Here is a 27,934-nt window from a genome sequence, read left to right as displayed (position 1 = left end):
ATGGCGGCGGGCCGGGCGCTGCTCGCGCGGCTGCTGCTGCCGCTCGCCGTCGCGCTCCTCTCGGCCTCGGCGCAGCTCCCGCGGCGGGAAGGTAGGGCCGGGAAGGGAAGGGACGGGCCGGGAGGAGAAGGTAGGGCCGGGTCGGGAAGGGAAGGTAGCGCCGGGAAGGGAAGGGAGAGCCTGGCGCTCCGCGCTGCCCGGCGGGTTCCTCAGGGAGAGGGGCGCCGCGTGAGCCCCTAACGGTCGGGGGGCCGTAACGGTCACGAGGCCCTAACGGTCGCCTCGGAGGGCGCCCCGTTGGGGTCTCGGCGGGAAGGACCCACCGCTCCCCGGGGACTTGCTTGCCAGGTTATTTTATTTTATTTCCCTTTACTTTTGCCCCCCCTAAGCTTTCGGGCCGTGCGCGGCGCCTCGTGGGGAGGGCGGCGCCGCGGGGAGCCGCTCAGGTGCGGCCGCCCCCTTCCGCACTGCCCTGGGGCCTTTCTCCTCTCCTCTCCACCAAGGGGGTTAAACCTACTTTTCTCTGAGTCTTATTCAGTGCTGGTTTTAAAAATAATCTCTAATAATGTGCCGTATGAGTGCCACAGACATTTCTTCTAACTTATTCCTTGTTTATCTTTCTTTTATTATACACCTAGCCTGCAGGAAGGAACATGCGTTAGGTGTCTTTCCTCCTATGCATGGGTAAAGCTTTACAGCTCCTAGTAATCCTTGTCCGCTTCCCGGAATGAAACTTTTCTCTGGTATAAATGACTCCTTTTGGAGAGAAACAGGAGATACTCCTCCAACACTGTTTGCTGATCTGCTGAACTGCAGTTCTTGGATATAATTTAAAACGTGTTGAAATAAGGATCTGCTCCAAGAATCTCATTTACAGACTTTTTTCTTTTTCATGAATGCTACTAAATCATTTTAATAGACCACCTGAAAAACTCTGCCTGCAGGCAACCAGAAAGGCTTGTATTTGCACAGGTGGTCTAACAAGAGATTGCTGCTCCCTACCAAAGCAGTGTCTCTTGAGCTTCCTTGGTGTTTGTGACCATCCTGTTTATACGACTTACAAAAGGAAGAAGTATTAAGCCCTGTCCGCAAGCATGAAGGAATTCAGATTACATACACAAAGACAGCATGTGGGATTTTCTTCAGTTTCAAGATCTTCATTGCCAAAAATGGAAGCGTAGGAGGTTCAAACCTGAACAGGCCATTTTGTAGCGATTAGTTCTCACAAGGAGTCTCGAAGTACAAGTTTCTGTAAAAAATAATTGCTAAGTTATCTGCAGTGATTATGAACAAGCTAGAGTCTGAAGCGAAAATCGTGCCTCTAACATTTTTATTGCCTTGGTTATGTTTATGTGCGGCTGTTGGCCATCATTACTCTAAACATGCGGTCTAAATTTTTACTGTGAAATCTGTCAGCACTGAGGGTTAAGTTTCAAGCTAATTAGTCAAGAACTTTTAAATAAAATATTCTTAATTATACATAGCCTGTAGGAATTAACGGCAGCTATTTTCCTCTCCTTTCAAAGGATAAAGAATACTATATTGAGGTTAATTGTGTGTTCTCTTTAAACAAAATAAACTTGAAAAAACTTGAGATTTTTTTTTCGCAAGAAGAGGAACTAAACTTTCTAAAGTTCTCTCATAATTGAGGAAGCTAATCAAAAAAGTGTCAATTGCCCTTTTTTTCCCCCCATACGAATCCAGATCTTTGCTAGGATATGTCGCAGTCTATTAGTCATATTTTTCATCTGAACCACCCTCAAAGTGTCTGCTCACGCATTCTTTCTCACTTTATAGCCAGACTACATCATCAACACTTTATATACCTTTTTTTTTGTTCTCTCCATGAATCTTCTTGATGCAACTCAAGAAACTTCACAGAACTTGCTCTTGAGGTGCAATACAGCTCCTTCTGAGCCAACGTCTTTGACTTTTGCTTGTTACCATCATATACTCCAGCTTCTCCTCAATTGCGTTTAAAGCATCCCAATTGGATTTATGCATTCACCCATACTACTGGCATTTAAACAAGGTACACCTGTGTTTTGCAAAAACACAAGGCTCAGCTCCAAGGCAGGAATGAATTTTGCCCACAGCATTATTATTTTTGTTGTTGTTGGACCTAATAGCAGGCAGGGTATTGGCTGTGTGGTTGTAAAGTGAGCTCTGGGTGCACAATCTGCCCCTGGAGAGCAAAGGGAGACTTAACATGGCAAAAGCAAATTGGAGGGGAAGGCACAGGGGAATTGAAGTAAGTTGGTGAGTTAGATTAGGAAAATCTAGTCTATTCTTATTTTTGCAAAACCTCTTTAAAGGCAAAAATCTTGTGTGACCTGGGTCTGTCTTAGCTTAATTTAGAAATAGGGAGCAAAGGGGAGAGATGGAAGAGAGACAGTTCTCTTCACAAACATGAAGTTATACAGAACACTCCTGGTAGATCTAATGGTTGATGGTCACCAGCGGAGGTCCCTCTTCCTCCCTCCTCCCCGTTCCTCTCTCTCCGTATGCCTCCTTGCCCCTCTTCTGCACAAGCCCCAGAGCTTGCATGTGCCAGACTGTTCTGTGATCCTCCTGTATTCACTACTCAGTGTCTTCCCCTTTTCCACTAGGAGCCTTTCCATGTGCAAGTCAAATTTGTTTTCCGCCCTCTTGATTTAATGTTATGGACAGCATAAATCATTAACTGAAACATTGGCTAATTTATAGGTGGAAAATTACATAAAGAAGTTCTTGGCAGTATAGCTGTGTGTAGATGCAGGACTGTAGAAGAAGTATTTACAAACCTGACCTTTTAAATGTGATTTCCAACTCAAATACGTCTCTTTAAAGCACTAATAATGAAATTAAACAGACTTTTATAAAATCTGTAACACAGGGTTGTTCTAAACATAACGTTATATGTATTTTTGCATGTGTTTTTATTTTATTTTTTTTACATTTCAATGAATTATCAGGTAATGTTACTTTGTTTTATGCTCTTTCAGGTAAATTTTCTTCTCAGCTGACTGATTTGAGTTATATATGAATCCTAATATGCAAAGCTGCTTCTTTTCAGAAAGCCAGCTATTATCAATGGCTTTTTGGTGTTCTGAGATAGGACTGACAGATTATAAATAATAAACCTGCTTTTGTTCCTTTAAAAGTCAGTGGAAGCTGGATTATTTCCAGTCTGAATCACTGTTCTGTTTACTTGATGAAGACCTCTCCTTTTAAGACCACAGTTGATGTTCATGAGTACTCTGTTATACTTTATTACCTTTTTTTTTTTTTCCTTAATGGTTTCCCTCTAGAAATTGAGGTACATAGGTAGCAAGTTTCCTAATTTTTTGCTTGTCTTAGTTCTTAGTTCTGGTCATACTAGCTGAAATTTTTCACTGGGAAATACAAATATATCTATTTTTCTCAATAGTATATGATTATTGTTTTGCTTGCAGTGCCTACTGCTTCCCTTTCCTGCTCTTGTATTGACTCTGTGTCTGCGTGACAGCTCTGCGAACAGCGCTGGGGGAACTAACCCAACCGAAAAACAGTGCTAGTAAGGGAGGGGAACGGGCCAGAAAGGCTGATTTTGTTGCTCGCTTGTCAGTGCTGTGCAGTGCTCTGCGTGGGCACAGGGCACTTGCTCTCAGATGGTGAAGGACACCATCTGAGGCATGAGTGCGAAGAAGAGGGGTGGCAATACGGAGACTGCTCGTGTCTGTAGCTCCGCATCAATCATGGACCTGTGGTGTGGAGGAAAGAACTGCTTCACCTGCACAACTGCCCTCTGCTTGCTTTCTTTCTGCCTCGTGTTCATTGTCTTGCACAAATCCTTGCAGTCTAACAGGAATTTCTAGATAGGAGTCAGGACTTGCTTTATGAAATAAGGGGAAAACCTTTCCTTTACCTGGTAGCAGGTATGTGCCGTGGCAGTTGTTCCGACTTGTTAATGGCTTAAATGAGTTCGTCTTGTCTGTAATACTGGAAGAGGAAAAGCAAGTGAGAGGAGGAAAACTAACTTCTAGCTTCTTGAAATACGTAGTACCAATATTCAGGCAAAAGACGGACTCAGTTTATTGAAATGGTCCTTATCACCTGCTTGATTCTCTCACACACACGCACTTTTTTTTGTAATAAAAACTTAGGAATTCGCATTTACTAAGATCACAGTCTTAGGAAAACGTCTGAGCACCTTTGCACTTAGTTCATGATAGAAATATTTCATATTAGAAAAAGCACAAGCAGCTGTTCTTTCTCAACGAAGTGGGGCACTTGTGTTTTTACGTATGTGGGCAGTTCTGAAGCACAGTTTAACTTCCTGCAGGAGCGCACCAGTGAGACAGCTGACAACAGTAAACAGTGGCCTGTTTGACAGGGATAGTGTGTTTGCCAGTTAGGTCATAGATGAATAACTTCTAACCTTCTTCCTTCTTGGTTTCTCCTTAGTGATTTTATTTTTATTGTTATTTACACTTCTTTATTCTTGGGCCCCATTTGCTTATTTTCATGCTCTTTGATGTTTCAAGTAGCCTACCTTGAAATGAATCTAAATACATTTTATGGCTCTTTGTTTTTATATGTGTGGGAACAAGCTGCTGTCATAACCTGACATGCAATGTGTGTATTCTTGCTGCATTTTGTCATGTTAGAAAATTTCTGTATATTCTCTATGTCTCTCTTATATGTTGACAGATAAGCGGGTTCTATTGTGTATGCGTTTGTTAGTGATTTCAATTATGTCTTTATCTATAAATAAGAGTGAAAGGTGAGAGTGAGTGGGGAAAAATTGCTTGCCACTTGAAACTGCTTACGGTAAAACATGGTTTCTGTTCTTGGGAAGTGCTATAGGCAAAAGCAATCTGAGAAAAGCAAACACATACCCATGTTTGTTCATGTTCTGCCTGATGCTACCTGGTTTGTAGTACTGTGTTACTGCTGAGGCTGTTCGTAGATTTAGAAATCTAGCTATTGGTTGCTGCTTTCACAAGTGGTTTGTTAAAATGAACAGAATTCTTCATTGTTTTTCTTGCTCTATCTGCTCCAAGGCCTTCCCACTGTACCTCGGGCACCCCTTGTGCTCTCCCTCAGAGACTCTCAGGCCTTAGTCCTCACTGAGGAACTCTTAGGAATGTCCAGCTTCAGCAAAGTGTATGCTGGGCTTGAGGATATGGGAAAATGAAAACTGATTCTTGCTTTTTATCTTAACTGGGCTCTTCTTGGGTAAGCCCCTCTACCCTTTCCCCTGACTTTTCTTAAGTTTCTATTATAACATTCTTGTTGTCACTGTTCTTCCTAGCTGATGGACACAGCTTATCTATCAGCCATGTGTGGATGCTGCAGCTTGTCTAGGGGTTCCTGAGAGGGGTTCAAGTGACTCACAGGGACTATTGAGAAGTTATTGCTGATAGAGCAAACCCAAAGTCAGTAGCTTAAGACACTGCTGGCAAACACCTGGCTATTTAGCCAGATGTGAACTTGCACGGTGAGGAATTCCACCCAAGTCAAACGTATTGCATGGACAGTATAGGACTATAGTCATACGAAGGTCACATCAGCCAGAACACCGGGTGACATTAGGTGCTCCTACATTCCCGTCCCAGCCTCTCATTGCAAGGAACCACTGCCCTTCTGCACTGCAAGCTATGCCCAGAACTTGCCAATTCTTGGCTCTTGGGGCTTATTTCATTTTAGGCCTATGGGACATGGACTCTGGTATGTGGCTTGCCAAGTCAGGAAGTGTCACTACCGCAAATGGAATTTATCAACCTTTGCCCTGCTGTGGGTAAGACTAGAGGCGTTATCTTAACAAAGGAATTTCAGCAGTTTCTGGAGCACCAGCTGTTATGCCAAGGCTTTTGGGGTGTTGTTATCAAACCTTGGTTCTGGAACAGGTTGGTTTGCTAGCACAGTTTGGAGTCAAACCATTCCTAATTCCTTTAGGTCAGCTGGTGGCTTTTGATACTAGCTCTTGGTAGGATTCAGTCAATAGAGCCTGGCCTTGTCCTTCTAGTTGCAGACCTGTCTCTTCTAATGCGAACGAGATAGGACAGTGGCTGAACATTTTCTTTTTGCCGCCAGGGAGCTAATGAAAAGACAGAGGTTATGCTGCAATTAGTAAGATTATTGATTGCTAGCTGAGCAAATCAGAGGAAGTCTTCTGTGCCTTTAGTTGGCGGTTACAGAGGCAAGACCCTGCTGATTGCAGCTAGACCTGGCCAGTGTAGATGATATTAGTGGAACTTGGCTGGAAAACCTTATGGAAGGGGCAATTGAAGAGACAAGGCAGAATCCAATAGACGTGCATTTCATTTCTATTAGCAACATCTTCACTGCTTTTGAATGGCCAAGCAGATGTATTTATAGGACAAAAGTTTCTTTCTTTTGATATTGTTGTTCTCTCTCATCAGGGTGGGGTGGGGGTAGTGAAGGGGAGGAAGCCCTTGCTTGTGTCCATCCCACTGGAAACCTTTTTTTGCAATCTTCCTTATGGCACCGTGGGAGTGCCATGGGGCAGCCTGCTTTAAGCTGTGCCTCGTGACTGCTGGGCAATTTGAGCATGGCTGCTCGCCATCAGAGAGGAGCCTTATTTTGAGAGGCAATCGCACTAGCGCTCAAAGGTCAGCACTGGCTGTTCTACATCTTTGGATGCAATTGAGATATTGGCATATAAAGACAGGAAATGTGCAGTCAGTGAAAATGGATGATCCAAAATTCTTAAGGTGGGAGAGATGAAAAGCTGTTGGCAGGAGGTTTGGCATGGGAGAGGCCTCTGTTTGGGAATTGTGCTCTTCCCGTTCATTAAGCAGAGACTGATGAGAGGCACAGCGTTCTCCCGGTATTGCCCTTCTGCTGCCTTCTACCAGCTTAGGCATAAGCAGTGTAGTTAAACACTGCTTTGATCAAAGGAGGCTCCTGCAGTGACTTGCATAGAGTTGCAGGGTTCTTCATGCCAGCCTGGCGTTTTCCCATGTGTTTCTTGTGTTTTGTATGTTGTGTGCAAGTTGGCAGCCCGCTTACAAATAGAAATTGCTGTGCTGCTACTACCTGCTTCTACAGAAGCAACAAAGCTCCACATCTGTAAGATAATGAATGTCAGGGTCAATATTTTTCCTTCCAAAATTACAGTCAAATTTGCCAAGACCCAAAGGGTATTTTTCCCCACTATTGTTGGAAAAATGACTTTTAAAATTGTATTTTGCACATAAATTACATGAGTTTCTGAAAAGGTGCTAGGGAAAGGAATACAAGTACTAAAATTTGAGGAATTACCTAAATTTATTTATTTTTAAACTGAATGGACTCTATTCTTGTGAAGGCTTGTGAATGTTGTTTAACTTCTGAGTGAGTAGATTTGTTGACCTTAGGTACTGAGGGACTTTCTCTGTTGAACTGTGCTGGGACAGCTGTAGCATCATTGCCCTTGCTGGTCACCTGCCCCTTTCCTGGAGAGGGAAGGCTGGGATGTGTGACACCTCATCCATTTTATGTCATCATCCTGCTCCTGGTGATGACTGATACTCTGGTGGCTGAGGAGCAAATGTTCCTTTCAAGCTGCTGTCTCCTGAGATGAAGATGGCCATTGTGGCACAACAGTCATTGGCAGCATCTGTCTGAGAGCAACTTTGTGGATTTTGAGCTCTAATTTCCTTAATGACTTCCTGAAAAAATCAATTTGAGAAATGTGCACCTTATATCGTGAACAAGTGCAGTACTGGAAGACAGATCCAAACGATTAAAAAATCATTAAGCAAAGAAAAGAGTAGTTACTTGCATTTTAAAAATAAACCCAAAATCTACTTGCTATAGAATAGTCAACAAGATTTCAACAGTTTCCAGGATGGAGGATGTGCTGTAATTTGTGGAAGGAACATTGTAGCTTTCCAGCGATTGGGCTAGTGAGCTACATTTACTGCTTACAGCATTGGCTAGTATGTGGAAAAAAAAGTAAACAGTGTATGGGTTCTGACTAACTTTGTTAATGGCTTGAAGAAAGTAAAGGTAATTACATTGACAAATGTCACTGATGAAAACTGGGGGAGTGGCTAATTCTTAGGCAATTACGTGTGAGGGAGAACCCGGAGAACTAAAACCAGCAAGGTAACATTCAAAAAAGCAGGTATAAAGCAATTCAAGTCAGCAAAGTAGGGAGAGGAGGCACTTACTCCTGAGCTAGTGCTTTGACCTGATGTTGGCAAAACCAAGTCAGCTGTGCAGTGTTGAAGGTGCTAGGCGATGAATGAACGATTTGGTGCAACTGTTAGTGCCTCTCTTCTTGGCTGGGCCATTAGGATGTGCCCATTGGATAAGGCAGTTGGGACCCATGTGCCCCATCATGCAGGAGACAACCTTGAGGCCTCCTTGCCAGGCTAAAGCTGTTTGGGATGGGTTCTTCTGAACTTCTTCTGCCGGTGCTGTTCTGTTCAGGGACAGGAATTTGTGTGACTTAGAAATCACGTATCTTATCCACAGGGTCACTGTGTTACTGAGCCGTACGTCCTGCTTCCCTCTGTCTGTAGGGATTTCTGCAGTATATATTGAGGCCCTAATGCAGAAGTTTCCTCTGTGCTGATTCTGTGGCATAAAGTGCTGGGATTAGGGTACTCTTCAGAGAGGTGAGGCATAAGGTTTTGGTTTCCCCTCGGGCAGAACGGGGTTATGAATATAGATACTTCATATCCGGAGTGAGCATTGCAGCTACTTGTCTTCTGCCATAGCCTGTCTCCTCCAGCTCCCTCAGGTTTGGTAAATGGGGTCTGAGTCAGCTCAGTCCAACTGTTTTTTATTTTTTAAAAAAACCCTGAAGTGTAAGGAAAACTATATGCTTTTATGCAATATTTGGGAGAAAATTAACACCTGACTTTTTGACTTTTTTATCATTTTTTTACTCGTTCTGTCTTCTGTGTTTGTTTTTTCTTTTTTCTTTGTTGGATAAAGTCCTGTGAAACAGTTATCCATAGATCCTTATGTATAAATGGCTGCTATGAAATGCAGCCCTGTAGCCAGTGCAAATGAATGTTAGATGGGGCTCTCTTCTCACTCCTGACTTGGTTGCAAGGCGTTTTAGGCAACAATAAAAAATGATGTTCTGTCCAAATCCTTTCCTTGTCCAAATGTACAGGATATTTTATCCTTCTGTGGATGCCACTGGCTCTTCCACCTTCCAAATCTTTTACATTGCCTCTCCCTTGCATACAGGAAAAAAGCCCTGCATGTGTATATTTAAATACTAAGAGATTAGTGTTGGTGGTGACAAAAGTAGGCTAAACTCTGCAGAATTAATTCTAATCTCAGTTGTTTTGCACTATGTAGTTAGTTTCTGAATCAAGTGGAGAGTTCTCACTGCAATGAAAGTGATGAAAAGTTTGGAAAATTACCCTGTTGAGAAAAGGCTAGCCGAGGTGTGTTTGTGCAGGGAGAAGAACTACTAGGAAATAAAGGCAATGGTTGTGAAGATACTGTCCTAAACCACAAACAACAGTGATGGACTTGCAGCAAGAAAAATGTATGGTAAGATTAGGACAGTTGAATAAATAGTTAGGGAAAGTTGCAGGATCATAATCAGTTAGAGGGGAAAAACTAGGATGAGATCAGTCGCCTACGTGAGCCTGTGAACCACTTCCATGCAGGCCAGCTCATGGCTGGAGAGGTCACTTCGGACATCTAGCCCCACGATTTCATTGTTGCGAAGGCACGGAGTAAATCCAGCTGCTTATTGCTTGGTGGAATATCCTGTTTGTCATCGCTGTGCAGCATTAATGATGCACACAAAGTCCTCCTTTACCAGAACTCTACGTGGTTACTGGCAATCCCAACAGAAAGGCATGCAGGGGAAGCATGGGCAGTGTGAGTCATGGAGAGATGGGCTGGATCTTATAAAAGCACTGCAATAAAGGTAATTTTAGCTAGTCTCTCTATAGTGTTGCATGCGTGTGTGTGGCTATACTTCTTTTAGCCATTTAGTTATTTAATGGTGTTAAATAATTAACTTTGGCGTCACTGGATGTTGCTTCTTTTTGTACATTTTTTTTTCATTTTCCTACAGAAGATGAGACTTGATTAGCGTAGTTTATCACATCTCTAACAGCTGACTGTTGAAGTTATGGTACAGGGCTCTTATTTTCAGCACCCAAATGATTGCAGAATTTTATTTTAGCAAGATGTTTATACAATAATCCAGCTTAATGCCTTTCTTTTGTGTTTTTATTGGACAGCTTTGTTGAATCTAGCTGGATATATGATCTGCATTCTTATTGCCCAGTATTGTAAGTTTGGCTACTGATCATTGTGGCACTTCTGTGATTTTTGGGGCAGTCCCTGTCTTGCAGGTGGAAGGCTGTGACCCATAGTCCATATTCAGGCTGGAAATCAATATTGAATAGACCCTATTCAAGCCAGTGTTGAGTCTTGAAGCATGAGCTGCCTCTTGCGAGCTCGAACCAGCAGTTTTATTTTGCCTATGTCTTGCATTCCTACGCTGACAGCTGGGTTGGTTTCTGCCGTGTGCGTGTGTGTGTCTTGTCTTGTGTCTCGGCCCAAGGTCACAAAATCTGAAAATAACAATGATAAAACCCTCAATAGCACCCCAAAACACAGGAAACGGAAGTCAGGACTCCCAAAGATGGGGAAAGTTTATACTTTGCTTTAACCATTGTGAGAGGATTCATACAACTGTTTCAAAATCTTAGCAGTTTCTATTCCTTGATTTCAGCTCAGAAACTTTTATTTTAAAGCTAATCACCTGCTTAAAGCTATGCTTAAACCTAATTCTTCACACTAAATAGAGATGATGTTAGCTGCGCATGAGCTCTTAGTTCAGAAACTCTTTCCGTCAGTGCTCTTCGTGCTTTCCAGTTCTGCCTGTTTGGCCATTTACATGTGCCATTTCAGAGGAAGCGGGGAAGAGTGAAAAGTGTACGTGTTTCACAAGAAAATGAGGAACGGACTTTTCAGTACTACTCAAACAGCAGAGGGGTGTGATGGTTACTGTTTGCAATAAAAGCTTCCTTGTTGTTAACTGTTAACTATTAAGTCATACCTAGATGACATAAAGAAGAAAACTATGGCACTTTTCAGCATAGGATATTAAAATAGAAGCGCACAGTGATGTGGAGAAAAACCTAGACCAAGCTAGAAATAGCTGTTTGTGTTCTCAGTCTGTTTTTTCTTGAAGAACCAAGAGGGGCATCTTTTATTGCTAGCTTTGCTTTGCTATTTAATTCTCACCATCCCTGGAAGTTACACCTGTTTACTGCTGTTTGCGCAACATCTTGCATTAGAGAAGGAAAAGCATGTGCATTTTCTTGCGTGCAGTGCTATAAATTTGCTTTAATAGACTTTGCAGAAGGAATTCATGGATATTCCCTTCCACCCTTGGTATACACACAAGATGAAAACCATTGCAAAGAGCTTTGCAAACTCAACCCATGTCCTGTAAGTTTAGCAGGCTGCTTCTCCATTGATTTTAGGGAGGCTTGAGTTGTGCCTAAGTGAAGAATTAAGTGCTTCATATCCAACTTCATGTCTTTCCAGGAGAGTCCTGTGTTTCTTTAATTTCAGAGGCGGGAGAACAGGGTTTGAGTTGGGACTTCAGTTGTGCTGTTGTCAGAAGTCCCTTGTAGTTCCCCTCAGGCCCTGCATGGTCAGGCAGGTACGTGGCTGCCGCAGCTCAAGTGCAGAGTGGTACGTGGGATGCTGGCCTCGCGTTGTGGTGGAGTGGCTCTGCAAGATGCTCCTTCGAGATCCTCTTAACTGAAAGACAGGTTTGAGTGACATGCCTCAGACTTTCTCCTAGGGCCTCGTTTTGGAAAGCAGGATGGCTTTCCTTCTCTGGAGCATGTCGTCTTCCTCTCCTGGACATGTACAGCCGTGACTGGCATGGGTAGATCTGGTGGCTGGTATGAGGCTGCTCGAGGGGATGGCCTGCATCCCTCACTGCCACTTTGTCCTCTGCGTGAGTGGGAGAAGCCTTTTGTTTCAGCTGCTGCATCACAGGGTTGTGGTTCAGACTCAGGAGCACAAGGGCTCTCCTGGTTGAACCAACATGTCACGGGGACCAACATGTCCCCATGAACTGTTCTGTTTCCTTCCCCATGCCCTTAGCCTGTATTATGTACTTATTTCCTGGAAAAAAACATAACACTTTAAAAACAGTGTGGAAGTGTTTTTAAAGCAGAAATACAAGCGGTGGTGGTTATTTTTCATTGGTACTAGCTGTTTGAAAAGGATGAGGAGTTCAGTGTAAGTTGTCAGATCAGAAGATTGTCCTGTTATTTAAAAGCTCTAAGAAAGTTACTGATATATTTACTAATGATATGGAAGGTGAGTGGATGATTCTTTAGTGAGTGGATGATTCTTTTCTTCTGTAGAATTTTGTCATTTGTGTTTTACTTTAAAGCCTTTGATCCTAGAGGCAAATAAATAAGGCAGTTTCAAAGGCTTATCAAGTTTCTAGACTTCACACTTCTATAGAAGAGCCTAGAAGGTTGGGAGAGGCTCAAGACCAGCAAAGCTTAAATGGCAATAACCAGGTATCCTGGAGAGGCACAGGCCTCCCCTGTTGTGCTATCCCCAGCAATAAAGTGTTGATATCTGAGCTCTCAGATTCTGGAGCTGGAGTCTCTTTTGTGGCAGCAAAGGATAACCTGTGCTGATTGATAGATCTTCAAAGCCATGAAAGTTAGGCCCTGTGGGGCTATGAGATTGCTGTAAAAATCAGGAAATGATAAATGGTGGTTAAAGGGGAAAAATAAAAATAAAGCCAGGAGCGTGAATCACAGATGATTTAACCTTATTTCTGTGTTGCTGAAGGCTACAGTTTTGAGGTGTGTGGGTTGGCTTGGCTGGGATGAGAAGCAGTGCTCGGGTGCCACGAGAGGGCTCTGCTGGTCCAGGTTCCCCGGGCTGCTCTGGGCCGTGCTGCGGAGCCCCTTCCAGGTAGCCTGAGGCCTTGACCGCCCTGATCCCGGCTGTGCTCAGGCAGGTGCCGCGGCTGCGGGCACCAGGCGCCCGCCCATCCCGGGTGTTTCGTGGCACCTTCTCTGGCGCCTCGTTGGTGTGCTGTGTGATAGGGAGGACAGCTCAGCGCTCCCCCGGGCATGTCGCTTGGCTGTATCCTCTGGGTGGGTCTCTGTTTACGGGAATCGATGGATGAGAGGATTCCCATCCTGGCGTGTGGGCAGAGCTGTGTCAGGCAGCCCTCCCTGGTGTCCCACTCGGGGAGTGGACCTCTTCCAACATGGACCCTTACTCCTACATCCTCCTATATATATTTTTTTCCCGTAAACACTAAAATCCCAAATGTTATAGACACTATGACTGTATCATCCATACAGTGGAAGAAGGATGTTGGGGGCAAAGGAAGGAGAGACCAGTGGAAAAAAAAATGGCAGAAAATTTGACAAGTAATCTGTCCTCAGATGGAAGGTAAAGCTGTCTTCAATGCACACTTTCCGTGTCCCAGCCAGGGCTGGGCTTGTTCTTTGACAAAGATCAGATTGATGCAAATAACTTTTCTAGTGCTCTTGAATGTCCGGCCAGTGTTGCTTTGTACCTTTTAAGTTGTCAAACTGTCAACTGTGGTCTATTTGTCAATTAAACCCCTACCTATTCAATATGACAGGGTTATTCTGTGGCTCCATTACTTGGCGCAAGAGCTGCTCCTGCTGCAGTAGTGCTGGAAGATGATTTGAAATGTGTGAAGGTTGCTCAGACTCCCAGTGCTTTCCCTTAGGGCCCGAAATTTGGAGTAAGTCACGTGAGGGATGCAGAGGAGGGACCATCGCAGGCCCCAGATGCCACCAGTGCTGCTGTGGGGTGTTGCTGGCTCGTGTGTTTTCAGTGAATGAACTAAGAAAGACAAGGAGTAGGAAACCATGACCATGGCCACAACTATTGGCCAGCCCACTCTTTCCCAAAGCTGTCTTGTGGAGGAAGATGTCTCTTGCTTGTCTCTTCCTTCTCTTAGAGAAAATTAAACTGTGCAGTTGTTTAACAATGCATTAATAACTCAGAATGGATTAGCTCTTAAAAATGTCAATTGGTTTGTGCTCTTGGTGTTGTCTGGTATCACCAGGGCCCTTACCTACTCTGACTGAAGTTGACCTGGTAGCCCATAGAGTCCGGCTGGCCTAGTGAGGTTGGCCTGTTACTGCAGCATGCAGTTGTCCAACTTTGTTGTTTGACTTCTGAGTATGTTTCCTGAGTTACAGTCTTGTGGATCCCTTCTGGCATGAAGCAGCTTTTATGATGGAGATAAAAGCCCAAAAGGTATTGTCCCTTCAACAGAAATTTGAAAGGAATAGCTGAGGGGTTTTGTTTGTTTGTGATTAGTTTGCTTAGTTTAAACATGATACAAACAGCAGTGCCAAAGTGAAGCAGAACTAATCCTACTTGGGTTCCATTTAGTACCTTGCCCCTGACAAATGCAGCTAGAGGATTTCTGTGCTCAACTGCAGCAGCTGCGGGAATTGTGTGTAGATTCAGTGCTCGAGACTTGAGAGCCTGGGTACAACCATCACTTCTGACAGCTTGGCATCCCCGTGGGTGTGCAGACAGGCAGCTAATGCACGTACACGCTAGTAACTAAACACAATATGTTTTTTCTCCTCCCTTAGCTTCCTTTACTGTCTCTCTTCATACCATGGACAACATCACAGTTGTGATTAAACTGAGACCTGGTGTTCCACAGGCCTGTCAGATTCGTGTGAAATATTTACCCAGATATGACCTCAAGATAAAACCAGGGGAGAATGTAACTTTTACTTTCACTTGTAAAAATCCAGAGGAATATTTCATCATGGAAGTTCAGAAAAATATTGGTAAGATGCATGTTTTCACTTTTTCCTTCCCATGATAGCTTCCTCTAGTAAAACCACATACCTGTAGTGTTGTTGTTATTGCGTTTTTGTTGTCATGATGGGGAAGGGAGTCCCTGTGACTGTAGTAATTTATTTCCTATAATCGTGGGGAAGTCTTTGAATTTTGATAAATAACCTGAAGTACTGAAGTTACAGAAGTTAATTTTCAATCTGCAGGTCATAAAAATGCAGAGTTCTTTTAACTCAGTGGTTTCAGAAACAGTTAAATGATTGCTTGTTACATCTGTTGCTTTCTGCCTTCCCTTCTGTCCCAGGTTATGAACCTACCAAAGTTAACTTATTTCCTGTCAAAAGCCTCTGAATATTTTTAATGACATATCAACCATGCTACACATTAAACATCTAGATTCAGTCTGTGAGGGCAACAGAAATATTGAAGCAATATGTGTTGCCTTATATTAATTGAAATATTATTAAAGCAAAGAACTTGAAGATTTTGCAAGTTAGAACTAAATCTTCATTTAAGTTGAACATTATCCCCAATGTATGCAAGCTTGGCAACATACTCTTTAATGATACGAACACATGTGATTTATCAGCAAAGTTGCAGACTTTATTTGGCTTTGGCTGTATCCTCATGGTTGAGATTGCATTTAAACTCTGCTCTAAAGATAGTTCTCCTCAAGTTTTGGAGTTTTATTTACATGGTTCATGCAAATAGTAATATGATACTTCTTGTTCTACTTGATCTATCATAGTTGTGGTATTTACTTTGTCTTTATAAATGGGAAACTAGGAATACATCAAAGGCTGCTTATTTTGGCTATCCATTCTGGAATACTGCTAATCTGGATTTCTCTAAGGAAATGTCCCTGGGTGCTCTCCAGAATGCTTGGTGGCAGCTGTGATTACTCATCACTTCAGCACATTCTGGGCCTGGGTTATCTGTCAGGGCATCAAGAAAATGAAGTTACAGTTCATGACAAGCAGTGGGAAGATTTGATTGGCATCAAATCAAAATTCTCTGCCTAAGATGGGGTGAAATCGGGACCTTCTGTTCTTTCAGTTCATTATGCTATTCACTAAATACCCTCGCTGACTTCTGCAAGCAAGGCAAGAATCCTGCAGACAGTAGCTCCCTTATATTAGACTCATCCCTAGAGCTAGCTTATCCTGTCTGTCCTATGGGATAGGAGTTCTCTTTAAAAATAGTCTTTGACCACACTACAGCAATGTCTTTATGAATGTGGGAGAGACATGAAGTGCAACCTACTAACTGTAGAAATAGCAACAAAAGGGAAAGTAGCAAATTTCTTTACTTGATGGCCTTCAATAGTGTATCATGGCTGTTCTCTCTCTGCATTTAGACTGTGTGTCAGGTCCATGTCCCTTTGGAGATGTCCACCTTTACCCACCAGGACTACCTCGTCTTAACAGGACTTTCATCTGGGATGTGAAGGCCAGTACAAAGGCTGGGCTCGAACTGAAATTTGCCACCCCATGGCTAAGACAGATTGAGCCAGAAGGCACATGTCCAGATTTCGTTAGTTACAATATCAGCAGCTGTATCGATACAGCCACGGTCAACATTGGCACCTTCTGCAGAGGTGGCTCAGTGTCTCGGGTCAAACTGCAAGGAGGGCTCATCATGGCTTTGTATCTCCCATGGAACTCATCTCTCATCACCTCAGGCTTTAACATAGCAAATAGATCTTCCATCAAAAGTAAGTACCAAATACCTTTTTCTCAGTTTTTCTTTTCAGTATAATTGCTTCATGCAGGTTGTAGCAGAATTCTCTAAGCTTTTGTTTTTAGCTAACCTGCAGTAACTAGATATCTCTGAGGTCATGCCTGCCTGCATCTTGCTTTGGTTTTATCATGTGTGTGCTCCCACTTATCTGTCTCCCCATACTGGCACCATCTTATTAGTATGTGTGCAGAAGCATCAAGAACTGCCACTTCCCTGCTCCACTGACTTGCTCACAATGTCTAGTTTCTGTATCACTATCCCTAGTTTTATTCCGCTTCCTATTTTCTAAAATGCTTTTTTGTTTTTGCAGCTAAGTTTGGTATCTGTTACTCTCCTAGGGTCAATTTACAGCTTTATTACTTAACCTAATGATTATGAAAATTGTTGTTGCTACTTTTAGTATGCACTTTCAATCTCTTTAAACTTTTTAAAACAAACATATCTGATTTGTGATTTTTAAATCTTTTCAACTTCACAGCATAATTACAGTGAGCTAGGAGAGTTGTTTGTTGCTCGCAATGTGTAGTTTGCTTTATTTTTAAACAAAGCTCCCTCAACTTATTTGAGGCCTCCTCTCCTTGTGTAGCAATGCTGAAACAGTCAAAAAAGGAAGGGCACCCCTCATTCTGCATTCTTACAGTTTTAAGTGTCATTGTTCCCTTTGTGCACAAAATGTGTTACATGATCTGTGTGGTTCCCACGAATATTTTATCGTGCATATTTGAGGCTCTTTGCTGGTGTGCTCTAGTTCGACCTCTGAGACTCCATGCTGATGTAAAAGCTCACGCCCTTCCTGTCGCATGCAGTCCGTGAAGCAGTGCTAGCAGAAGCCATTGTCATGTTGGATGTTGGCTCCTGCAAGGTCAGAACCAGAACCTGTCATTTCCAAAAATACAGGACTATCTGTCCATGTGCTTGGAAGGTAAATCCACTAACCTGAAAATACAGCTTTATCATAGCCCTTACCTGTCCTGTACTCAAGGGCTCAAGTATATGTGTTAGTTTAATAACCTAACCTGTAGCTGACATGGATGATCCCACAATTAAAAACAAACAAAAATCCCTACCACTGCATGTCTTCCTGTAAGCTATCTTTAACTGCTGCTTATTTTGTGTGTATTTTTTTCCCTGTCATAGGATTATGCATTATTGAATCCACTTTAAAGGAGGAATCTTCCGTCACCCTCATGTCCCCCAACTATCCCCGGGGCTTTCCAGAGGACGAGCTCATGACATGGCAGTTTGTTGTTCCGTCCAACATGAGAGCAAGTGTTTTTTTTCACAACTACAGTCTCTCCAACTGTGAAAGGAAAGAGGAGAGGGTGGAGTACTACATACCTGGCTCAGTGAGCAACCCAGAGGTGTTTAAGCTGAGTGACATACAGCCTGCCAATATTGCTGGCAGTTTCAACCTGTCCCTGCAGGGCTGCGACCAGGATGCCCAGAACCCCGGCGTCCTCCGTTTGCTTTTCCAAGTCGTTGTTCAGCACCCTCAAATTGATGAGAGTAAGTAGCTGTTTGCCCCTTATGTCTCCTTATGCCTGCTGTTTCACGTGCTATTTTATCAATTAGCTCTACTGCTTTCGTTTATGGACATCTAGGCTGGGAACCACATGAGAGAAGTGCGTGTGCATTTAATTATATATACATAAAAATATGTGGGTGTTCAACTTTGGACCTTCCTCAAGTTGAAGGAAGAGGGTTACCAGGCAACCCTGAGCAGCCTGGATCTCAGTGCTGGGTGCCAGTGACGACGAGGGCAGCGGCGGTGCTGAAACTGCAAGGCAGGATCAGACCTCCACGTTGGCTTCGTACTGTGTCTTGTAAAGGAAGGTTCCTTTCCTGTTCCAGTACCCACACTGTGTATTTGAAAAACCCCTTCAGCACCTGTGGACTCAAATCTCACATGCTGTGTAAAAAAAATCCCTAAGCTACAGGAAGCTTTTCCTCGAGAATACATTCCTGGTGTGGGGATTCGATCCAGTTATGGTTTAAGAATCTTAACTGCTTCACTGGAAATGCTTACACATCACTGCATGTTTTCCAATACAGAAATCAGGTTCAAGCTTATTCAGATAATTTTGTTTTCAGCTGTAAGATTCAACATTTTAAAACCACTCTTAAAATGTGAATAATCTGCCTGGGTTTATGCCCTGGACTTTAACAGTTATGTTTAGCAAGGTGAAACCTACTGTCATGGCTGGTCAAAATCCAGAATATGGACTGGTGAAATGGGAGAGATTTAAAATTGTTTCTCTTTACACTGCTAATGACATTGATACAGCATCTTTCTTTCTTTTTTTTTTTTTTTACCTTCCTTCCTCTGAATTTTATGTGAGCAACCTGAACAACTTCTAGTCAGCAACTAAACAACTTTTATGTCAGCAGGATAATTCAATAACAACCCCTTACCTATTCAAATGTTCTTGTGATTTCTTGCTACTGCTTACTACACTAAAAAAGACCAGATTTTAATTTCCAGCCCCCAATCTCAGCCTGGCTTAACACATTCTTCAACATTTAATACTTAGCACTGGTTAAAATGTTTAGCCTCTTGCTCAAATAAAGTGCAAGATGAAATGGGCTATATCTTTAATGAACTTTAGTCACTACATCTTAAACTCAGAATGGAGGATGTCAGTTGAGGTGCTGACTGACCTCGGTATTTGCTGGTGAACAGTGTTCTCTTCTGCCAGGAGTGACTTAGCAGAGAACTCATTTGCAAAGCACCCTAGAAGAGACTTACAGACCCTGTGAGTTGTTAAATAAAAAAGTGTGATAGACTTGTGAAGTTTGGGTCTTTGGAGAATGGGATGGGCTTGCTGAAGTACGGAGACTTTGTTTCAAGTCCCAAAATCTTACGGCCACATGCACTTTTAGAGGATAAGGATAGAGGAAATTGTGCTACCTGTAAACGTGAAAAGAATTAGTCTGAGGTGCGTAGATCTTCTACACATGTAGAACATCTTTTTGACGTAAGAGGTGACATGGTTGTTTTCTAAGATGGGATCAAGCAAGTGTGGGTTAATAGTCCTGGGTGTAAAGTGCATCCGTGGAAAAAGACCTGTGCAATGACTTGTAATGGCACTACACCTATCTAAAAACAGGAGCAAAAGGCCTAGGAGGACTAGCTAGGTAAAGAGGTGTGAGGATTTATCCTCTGGCTTTTTAGGTGTTTGAGTTCTTGGTAGGGAAGAGTAACCAAGTTGCCCTTCTCAATGAAGGCAGAGGTGATAGAAGTCCATGCTCAGGCTGCCACTGCAACAGGAGCTGCTCCGTAGAGACTTAGTGAATACTTTAGAGGGAATGAAGCTTGCATGACCTGTGCCTTGAGAAGCTACAGGCCCCTTCTGGATAGTCGCATCCACAGCTCTTTGCCCGGTCTGTGGACTGCAAATTTGTGAACACCAAATCCTCCTGAATCCTCAGAGGAAAACCTTGTTATCCAAATCATGTTTGCTTATGTTTACTGTATGTTGCATCTGGGAAGCCAGACAGAGAGCATACATTATTTGGTTAATCAGCTTTCTCCTCCTCCTACTCTGGAAAGCAGAGAGGAATTTTAATATATAATAGTCAACAGACAAGATGATAATCTATTTTTAAACGAATAAAGAGCAAATTGTCTTTTATTTAATGAAATGAAAGTAATAAATCATATGGACAGTGGCTCCCCTAGGGATTTTAGAGGGTTTTATTTGTGTTTTTTAGTTATAAAATTTCCATCAAAGATGGAAATATGCCTCAGGCAAGTATTCAAACTTGTGTTGAAGGGAAAAAAATATATATACATGCTGTCTCTAGTGTGAAAGTTAAACATAATTCTTTTGAAAAATGAATCGATATCTGCATATTCTTAAAGCTTCCCAAACATTTGGGCATTCCACAGCTGTTTGTGGTGCTTGTCATTAGATAAGGGGAAAATACAGCTTGTGACAGTTAAAAAAAAAAAAAAAAAAAAAAAATCAGCCCTCTATCTGATATGATCCATGTTTAGCTGCTGGGAACAATTTTGTGCAGCGGAAAATCTAAGTTCTGTGACTAGCCGGGGCTCTGATTTGGAGATTTCTGCCAGATGTCTTGCTTTTTCATGTCTGTAGTTTCCCATGCAGGAGAAGGCCATTTTATTTGTCTTTTGATTATACCGTTGAGTTTCATGGCTGAAAAAAAGAAACTGAAGGCCTGAAGTGTGTGTGTGTGGCTTTTTTTTTGTTTGTTTTGTGTGTATTTTTAATTTGCAATCATCTGTTTCACTGCATTAGAGACATATGTGCTTCCTTAATTGCATAAAATACTGCGTGTATCTGTTGTTTTCCTTTCCACTTGATGGCTAAGCTTTGTGGGAAGGCTACTGCCACAACCTTAGATGTTTCCTGTGGCCTTTTGCTGAGCTTGCTCCAGAAGCTCCATGTCTCCGTTATCCTGGGGAGCCCAGCAGGAGCGCAGCGCTCCTCGCGCTCCACCTCCTTGGACCTGCTGCGCACACAGCGCCTGGCGCAGCCCGAGGAGCCGCTGGCTGCCTGCGCTGCGGGGCCGCATTGGCTCGTGGTCGACTAGAGCATCCACCAGCAGCTGCAGGTTATTTTGTGCAAAGCTGCTCTCCAGCAGGTCAGGCCCCAGCCTGGCTCTACACTTCTCTTTATTGAACTTGATGGGGCTCCTCCGTGCCCCTGGCCACAGCCTTGCGAGATCCCTCTGGGTGGTGGCACAACCTTCTGGTGTGTGGGCTCCTCCTCACCGTTGTGCAGACTTGCTGAGGATACGCTCTGTCCCTTCCTCCTTATCACTAGTGAAGATGTTAAACGGTTTTTGAGTCTACCTCAGTGTCCCCCCAACCAGGCTGTACTTCAGCAGTCTGGGAGGGTGTTATGGGGCAGCACTGAAGCCTTACTAAAGGCAAGGTAAACAGCACCCACTGCTCTCCTCTCATTCACTCTGGCAGCCTTCTCATCCTAAAAGGCTGTCAGGTTGGTTAAATGTGTCTCCCTTTTCTTGAATGCATGCTCACTACTCCCAATCACCTTGTCCTTCATACTTCTGGAAATGGTTTCCAGGATTATCCTTTCCATCACTTTCCCAGGAATTGAGATGATGTATCAGGCTATTAACAAATAAATAAATAAAAATAATAATAAAACCCAGAAAGTTATCAAGATAGAAATCCCACAATAAATAGAGAATTTGAGAACTGAGAAATTTCTTTCTCCATTCAACTGTTACGGAATCAATAGAACTGACTTTAAAAGAAATACAAAACACCTCCTAGGGAAAACAAATTTAATGTAGAGATCTGAACCCTGTAATGAGTTCCTTGCATATTATAGCCTAATCTGTTCAAAAGGGACCAGCACGTGTGTAATCTCATTTTAGCTGAAAAGAGATAATGAAATGGGGTGTGTATGCAAAAGGTCTTCAAAATTATTTTAGAAGAACACGATATCTCCTGGGTTTATATTACACTGATCGAAATAAGTAAATAATGTTTTCTTAGCTAGTATAAAAATAGCTATAACAGCTGCTCATTTAATGTAATGACAAAAGAGGGAGAAACTTCACTGTTCAGTTTTTGCTAGTAGTTGCTCTGAAATATTTATGTTTTCTGTTGCAGATGTCACCCATTTGGTTGATCTTAGCAAGGAATGGGATATGACTGTAACGATACACTCGGAAGGGTGGCCCAACAGGAGCCCGTTCATGTCGGAGCCAGTATGCCTGATCTGTAAGGATCCTCGCACCTGTGACCGCGCTCTGACATTAGTGTCTGGTGCCATCTACAAGATTTCCTTTCTCTGCAAAGACTTGGCCCGCCTGAGGATCACAGCTGAAAAAAAAATAAGTATGGCAAGAGTGCTTTTACCCTGTTTCCCTGAGAATGCTTTTGGGTGCTTTGCCCTGATGATCAGCCAAGCCTGGTCTCTTGCTTACACTTTAAACAGAGCATGACTGGAAATTGGACCGTGTTGTTCACTGCTTTATTGTACCTTTAAAAGAGAAACAGTGTAGTTGTACTTAGGAAATAATAGCATGCCATTAAGAATATTCATGCTAAAAACTATAAAAAAAAATCTGGAAACAGGAGAGCCATAAACCTGCCCATTAAAATGTAGGATCATGGCTGCCATCAGGAGAGTGTCTTATGCCATTTGCATGTCTGCTTGGCATAGGTTTTTCCCAAACGCTTTCAAATACTTGTAGAACAAGAGTTTTAAATTACGTATCTGGACCTTAACCACATTCCTTAACTGGTCTGTAGCGGTGTCCCAGTAGGTAACCAATATAGCAAAAATAATGCATTGAATAGGGATGCATTGCATACATTTATGCTTGTAGTTTTTTGTCTTGCAGCATTTTAAGGAAAGCTCTTGAATTTTCACTAGGAATTAGTAATTTTAATAATTTTCACTAGAAGTGGGGAAATAAAAGTCTATGGCTGTGCCTTCAGGAGAATGTGTTCCTTCTCTGGTAAATGTCACAAGTGACAGAACTCTCTGTGTATACTCTGATAACGCTTGATTTTCTTAGGTATTCCATCTGCAAGAAAAATAAAGCTGTGTGACTTGTGATTGCAGGTTGTGTTGATTTTTGGCGGTGCCAAGGGAAGATCTATGGCCTTTCAGTGCCCAAGGCTATTACCCAGCTGCCAGTTCGACTGCATAGGTTTATTTGGAAGCTTTTGGCTCCGGAGCAGATCAATGTAGAAATTATGTCTCCGACCTTGAAACTTCAGCAACACGTCCAAGAGCAAAAGTGCAACACAAGCTACAGTTACAGCATCATTAGTGCCACCCCAGAGAGGAATTTAACTGTTGGTACATTCTGTCCTGGAGGATCTATTGAAAAGATTCAGATGAGGAACAATATTACCATATCTTTAAAAACATTTGGTAAAGGATTCCTCAATGAGTCTAATCGTCAGGATCTGAAAATGTCTTTTGTGCAACATACTAAAGGTAAGATAGCTTTTTGATTCCGCTTTCTCCACTGTTGTATCTTTCAATACATTCGTTAATATGTACATGAATAAAAAGAAATAAGGATTTTTTTTTCTTCTAATTCTGGTGTGATTCCTTGGAGAAATCTTTATTTGAATCAGTGGCATTGTTTAATTCTTGAGGGAAGAAAAATACCTTGTAATCCAGAAGGCAGGTAGGTGGTTGTGGCAAATTCTGTAGATACATCTGTGCTAACTGTGGAAATTAGTGATGTGAAAGATGTGGCAGGTGACTCGTATTTCTGGGGCTGAGATGCCATGGACTGTATAAATTGGCTGGTTGCAGGTGTTAAGTGATGCATTTTGTTATGGAGAAGATAATTTAATATGATGAAAGGTCAATACTCATTCCTGTGTTCTTTTTCTTTGCTGCAGATGAATGCATGTTCACTGTGAGGCCGGACCCAGGAGCTAAACTCTACTTACAGACCCCCAACTGGTCGCACGGTCTGCCCCCGTACGTCTCTATGTCGTGGTACATCATGGTGCCCAGCAAGCAGGTCGCTCGCCTGGGATTCTCCAAGGATCGCATGGGCGTCTCCTGTGAGACGGGCCGTGCTTATGTCAACATCCAGGAACAGCGACTCGGGGCAGAAGAAACCGTGCGCCGGGAGGACGAAGCTCTGCCTAAGCCCCTGCAAATGTACCACAACTTCTGGGTAAACATCTCCAACTGTAAACCTGTGGATAAGACGCATTTTGCCTTGCAGTTCTGGGTGATTTTGGCTGAAAAAAAGATAGGTGAGTTATATAAGGGTATGGTGGCTGGTTTTCCACTTGATTCCTTTCTTTCCATTTGTGAGAACAATAGTGTATGCTGTTCTGCTGCGTATCTTGGAATCATGTGTGTGTGTTATTAGACAGAAACCTCTCTGAGTTCTGGATGAGCACTTTCATAGAATGGGAAGAAAGATGTTTTTTCACATATCTTTAAAGTTGAAAAAGGGGGAGAGAGATTTGGATATGTGAGGTTATTCTTGGTTTTTAAATGGGAGATCATAGCAAGTGATGTTTTGCCCTCTCAAGTGCCCTCTGGTGAATGACTTGGGATTTGCTTATGCAAACTTCTTCCTCCATATAGTCTTCACCTAATGTTTGCAGTTCCATTAGTTTCAGCATCCATGTGAGTTTGAAATACTCCTTTGGGCAGGTCTGACCATTTAGTGGGGGGCAGCCCAACTGCCAATGACAAAATCTGTATTCTTCCTGTCCTTTCATCTCCCTGAAACGCAAGTTATTTGAAAAGTCTTTTTTTTTTTTTTTAAAGGGTAGGCTTTACTCAAACTATGTGATTTGCTTCCAATTTGCCAGTAATCTAGGTACGTGAGCAGTTGTGTTGTCATTTTTGGGAATCTGCTGCAGTCTGTACGTAGGCTAGACCAGAAACAGTATCAATTAGTGGGGTTTTTGCTCTTTTTTTTCCTATTTGTTTTGTGTGTGGGTGCAGTGGTTGTGTGGGGTGTTTTTTTTCTTTCTTTCTTTTTTTTTTAACTGCATCTTTCAAACATGCAGCATTTTTCGCTCACATGTGCGATTTCCCAGTGAGTTTTATGATTTCTAGTTTTGTTGGCTTGGGGCTTTCATTTATGCCTCACAGAAGAAAATGTTACTCATGGGAGGTTGGTGAGATGTAACTACTTTCTTTACTGTATCTTTATCTGTCTCTCCCTACACTTTCTCCTATATTTTGCCTATCCAGTCAGAGGCGTGTGAGACGTAGGAGGTGAGTTTAACTATTGAATTATTACACCAAAGGCTCATGGCATTTTATTATTTTAATTTTTATTTGGCTGTGTTCCTCCTCTAGTAGCAGCAGTTCCTTCTCAAACGATAAGCAGCATGTCTTTGTTTGGCCATAAACTGCTTAAAAGTGGCTTGTGCACCCCTAGATGAGCACAGTCTGAGAACTCCTGCTTTGCACACAGTTGGTGCTCCTAAAAATCTTGAAAACATTCAAATCCAATTGGCTTCTAGAAGAAAGCTCAATATTTTCTACATTTCACTCAGTGTTCCTGTACATTATTGTCTGCTTGTAGATCTAGCAGTGATAATTGCTGTGGTGTCTGGGGCTGGACTTCTTGTGGCTATTGGACTCACCGTGTGCTGCGTTAGGAAAAAGTAAGTTCATAATTCAGTATCTGTGACTGCAGTTCAATAAGACACTTCTGGAGAGTCACTGGACCCTCCTTGTATGAAATGTTGATATGTATGTTGCTCTTGTCATTAGGACAAGGGTCGGAAGCATAAGATAAGCAATATGCTGGGGGTTAAAGTGACAAGAATACTGCTTTACTCCCAGATGCTTGGCTTTAGCAGTGAGCTTTTGCAATAGTGTGAGCTTCTGGTTGTCCTGCAAGTAAGGTATTGGTTGGATTTAATCTATGGCTGCTGCGAAATTGCAGTAAATGTGGTTGCCCTGCTGTGATTATGCAAGGTTGTTCAAACAAGTTTTAAACTTACTTTACTGGTTTCTGGAAATCAGCCAAGTTTATGCATCATTACCTTGAGACAAAGTCCCCAAGTTGATTCTAAATCATTAAATCAAGACTTTTCTAAAGAGTATATCCTGTTTTATTTCTCATGGTCAGAGGAATTTTACTTTCTGAGGATAGACCAAGGTGAGAATCTCTTTATTATGTGCCTAGAATGGCACAGAGAAAAATCAAATACAAGAACAGCCATTTTTTTTCGAGACAGCCTGTAGCAATTTATTCTGAGGTTTGCAAACCGAATAGGACCACTTTTTAAAGAGAGATGAGCCCTTTGGGAAAGAACTAGGTTGTGCAAAGTAAAACGTATGTAACATTACTCATGCAAGGAGAGTGTGAAGCCATCGATAGCTTGGAGTTTCTGATACACGTGTGCTCAGAGCTGGCAGGGTAATTGCATCCAGGAGCTATAAAGCAGGGACAAAATTACCCCTTATGATGACTAGAGCTTGTAAGCATGTAGCTCAGCCACTCATTTGGATATCATCTTCAGCTTTGGATATCATCTTCAGCTCAGCCTTCACACTTTCCATTTTGTGATGGTCACACCATGAACAGCAAAAGGTAATTTGGCTTTCAGAGGTGTTTCCAGCTTACTAGTCCTGTTCAACAGTCAGCCTTGTTTTATGAGGGCCTGATGTCAGTTAGGTCCAATTAATATCTGTGGGTTTTAAGAGACTCAGTGCCCAGCATCGTTGGAAGAGTGCTGGAGTTAATCTTCCCAACTCCAAAGGCAGTAGAACAGAAATATGAAACTGAATACTGAAGAGTTTATTTTCTGTTTTGTTAAAAAAGTGCTATATTTGGAAGCATGTCTAGACTCAAGAGAGATTCTTCCAAAGATTGCAAGTGTAGTCTTCAGTCCAGGTAGACTGTCAAATACTGAGAAGCTGCAATGTGTAAATAGAAGCTGTGGTTATCTAGTTTACATGCACCAGCCCTGCCTTCTTTCTGATACGTTGATTTCAACTATGTAGCAGGAAGAAGAAAAGCCAGAATCCTATGGTGGGAGTATACAATGCTAACGTGAATACCCAGATGCCTGGAAAACCAGGCTTATTCAAGAAAGGGAGGAGGAACAACGAGTCTCACGTCTATGCAGTGATTGACGATGCCATGGTCTACGGGCACTTGCTGAAGGAATCCAATGGCTCCGTTACCCCAGAAGTTGATGTGTACCGGCCTTTCGATGGCCCCGTTGGTAGCTTGCCACCTTCTCCACCTCCTCTGTCTTTCAGAAAAGAAATTAAACTCTCTCGTAGCACAGAGGAACCTCCACCTCTGACAGACACAGACCATGATGCTTATACGTTTGCTCACCAGAAAGTGGGGGAACCAGAGAAGAATGGAGATGCAAATGAAAAGAGTAATGGAGATACAAGCACATCCTTGCTGGAAAATAAGGAAGAGGATGGTTCAGAGGAGTAATTTTGTACTGAGTATAGCAGCTTCTCATGGAACTACTAATGGCGTATATGGACAAGGATCTAGAGGAGGAAAAAAAAGGAGTATTATTTTTTAAGTGTGTTATTTTTATATTGTTTTTGTTGTTTTAACTTCAGCTGTTCTAATTTTAGAGTGAATATCTGGCAAACTCAAAAGCAGTAGATGTTCTCCAGGAACATATATGCTTTCAGTTGTGAAAGAGATAGCAAGGGTACACTCCTTTTCTTTCATTTTTTGATTTTCAAGGCATCAGGAAATAGATTCCTAATGGTACCGGGTTAAAACTGTGGCAATAAACAGGGCAAGAGAATTTTGTCCAGGATTTCCTCTTCTCTCACAAGTGATTTGTCCTGTGTATAGGCTGATGACTTCTTGAAGGCCACGTTCAAGGCAGCTCCAGTTGCACAGATGTTGGCTCTGTTTCCCAGCGTCTGAGCACAGGAGGAGGCACTGAATGCCATTT

General features: G+C 42.5%; 1 protein-coding gene across 1 annotated transcript; it reads left to right on the top strand.

Moving 5' to 3' along the window:
• On the top strand, positions 1–27,530 carry CDCP1 (CUB domain containing protein 1). The gene is made up of 9 exons (XM_088521210.1): positions 1–91; positions 14,592–14,795; positions 16,163–16,519; positions 17,683–18,051; positions 22,154–22,381; positions 23,115–23,495; positions 23,912–24,277; positions 25,573–25,654; positions 27,003–27,530. Exons 1-9 carry the CDS (start codon positions 1–3, stop codon positions 27,451–27,453), a joined length of 2,529 nt encoding a protein of 842 aa, XP_088377336.1. The 3' UTR covers positions 27,454–27,530.
• The last annotated feature ends 404 nt before the right edge of the window (positions 27,531–27,934 follow it).

The sequence above is a fragment of the Tinamus guttatus genome, unplaced genomic scaffold (genome assembly GCF_059628265.1).
Source record: "Tinamus guttatus ecotype Peru unplaced genomic scaffold, ASM5962826v1 Tinamus_guttatus_pri_ptg000115l, whole genome shotgun sequence".
NCBI classification, from domain to species: domain Eukaryota; kingdom Metazoa; phylum Chordata; class Aves; order Tinamiformes; family Tinamidae; genus Tinamus; species Tinamus guttatus.
The sequence above is the reverse complement of the archived record's forward strand: the minus strand, read 5'-3'. Positions and strand labels throughout refer to the sequence as shown.

Coding starts and splice junctions, on each gene's coding strand:
- CDCP1 (XM_088521210.1), top strand. CDS start 1: ATGGCGGCGGGCCGGGCGCTGCTCGCGCGGCTGCTGCTGCCGCTCGCC. Junction 14,796..16,162: donor GGAAGTTCAGAAAAATATTG/GTAAGATGCATG, acceptor CTCTGCATTTAG/ACTGTGTGTCAGGTCCATGT. Junction 24,278..25,572: donor TTTGGCTGAAAAAAAGATAG/GTGAGTTATATA, acceptor GTCTGCTTGTAG/ATCTAGCAGTGATAATTGCT.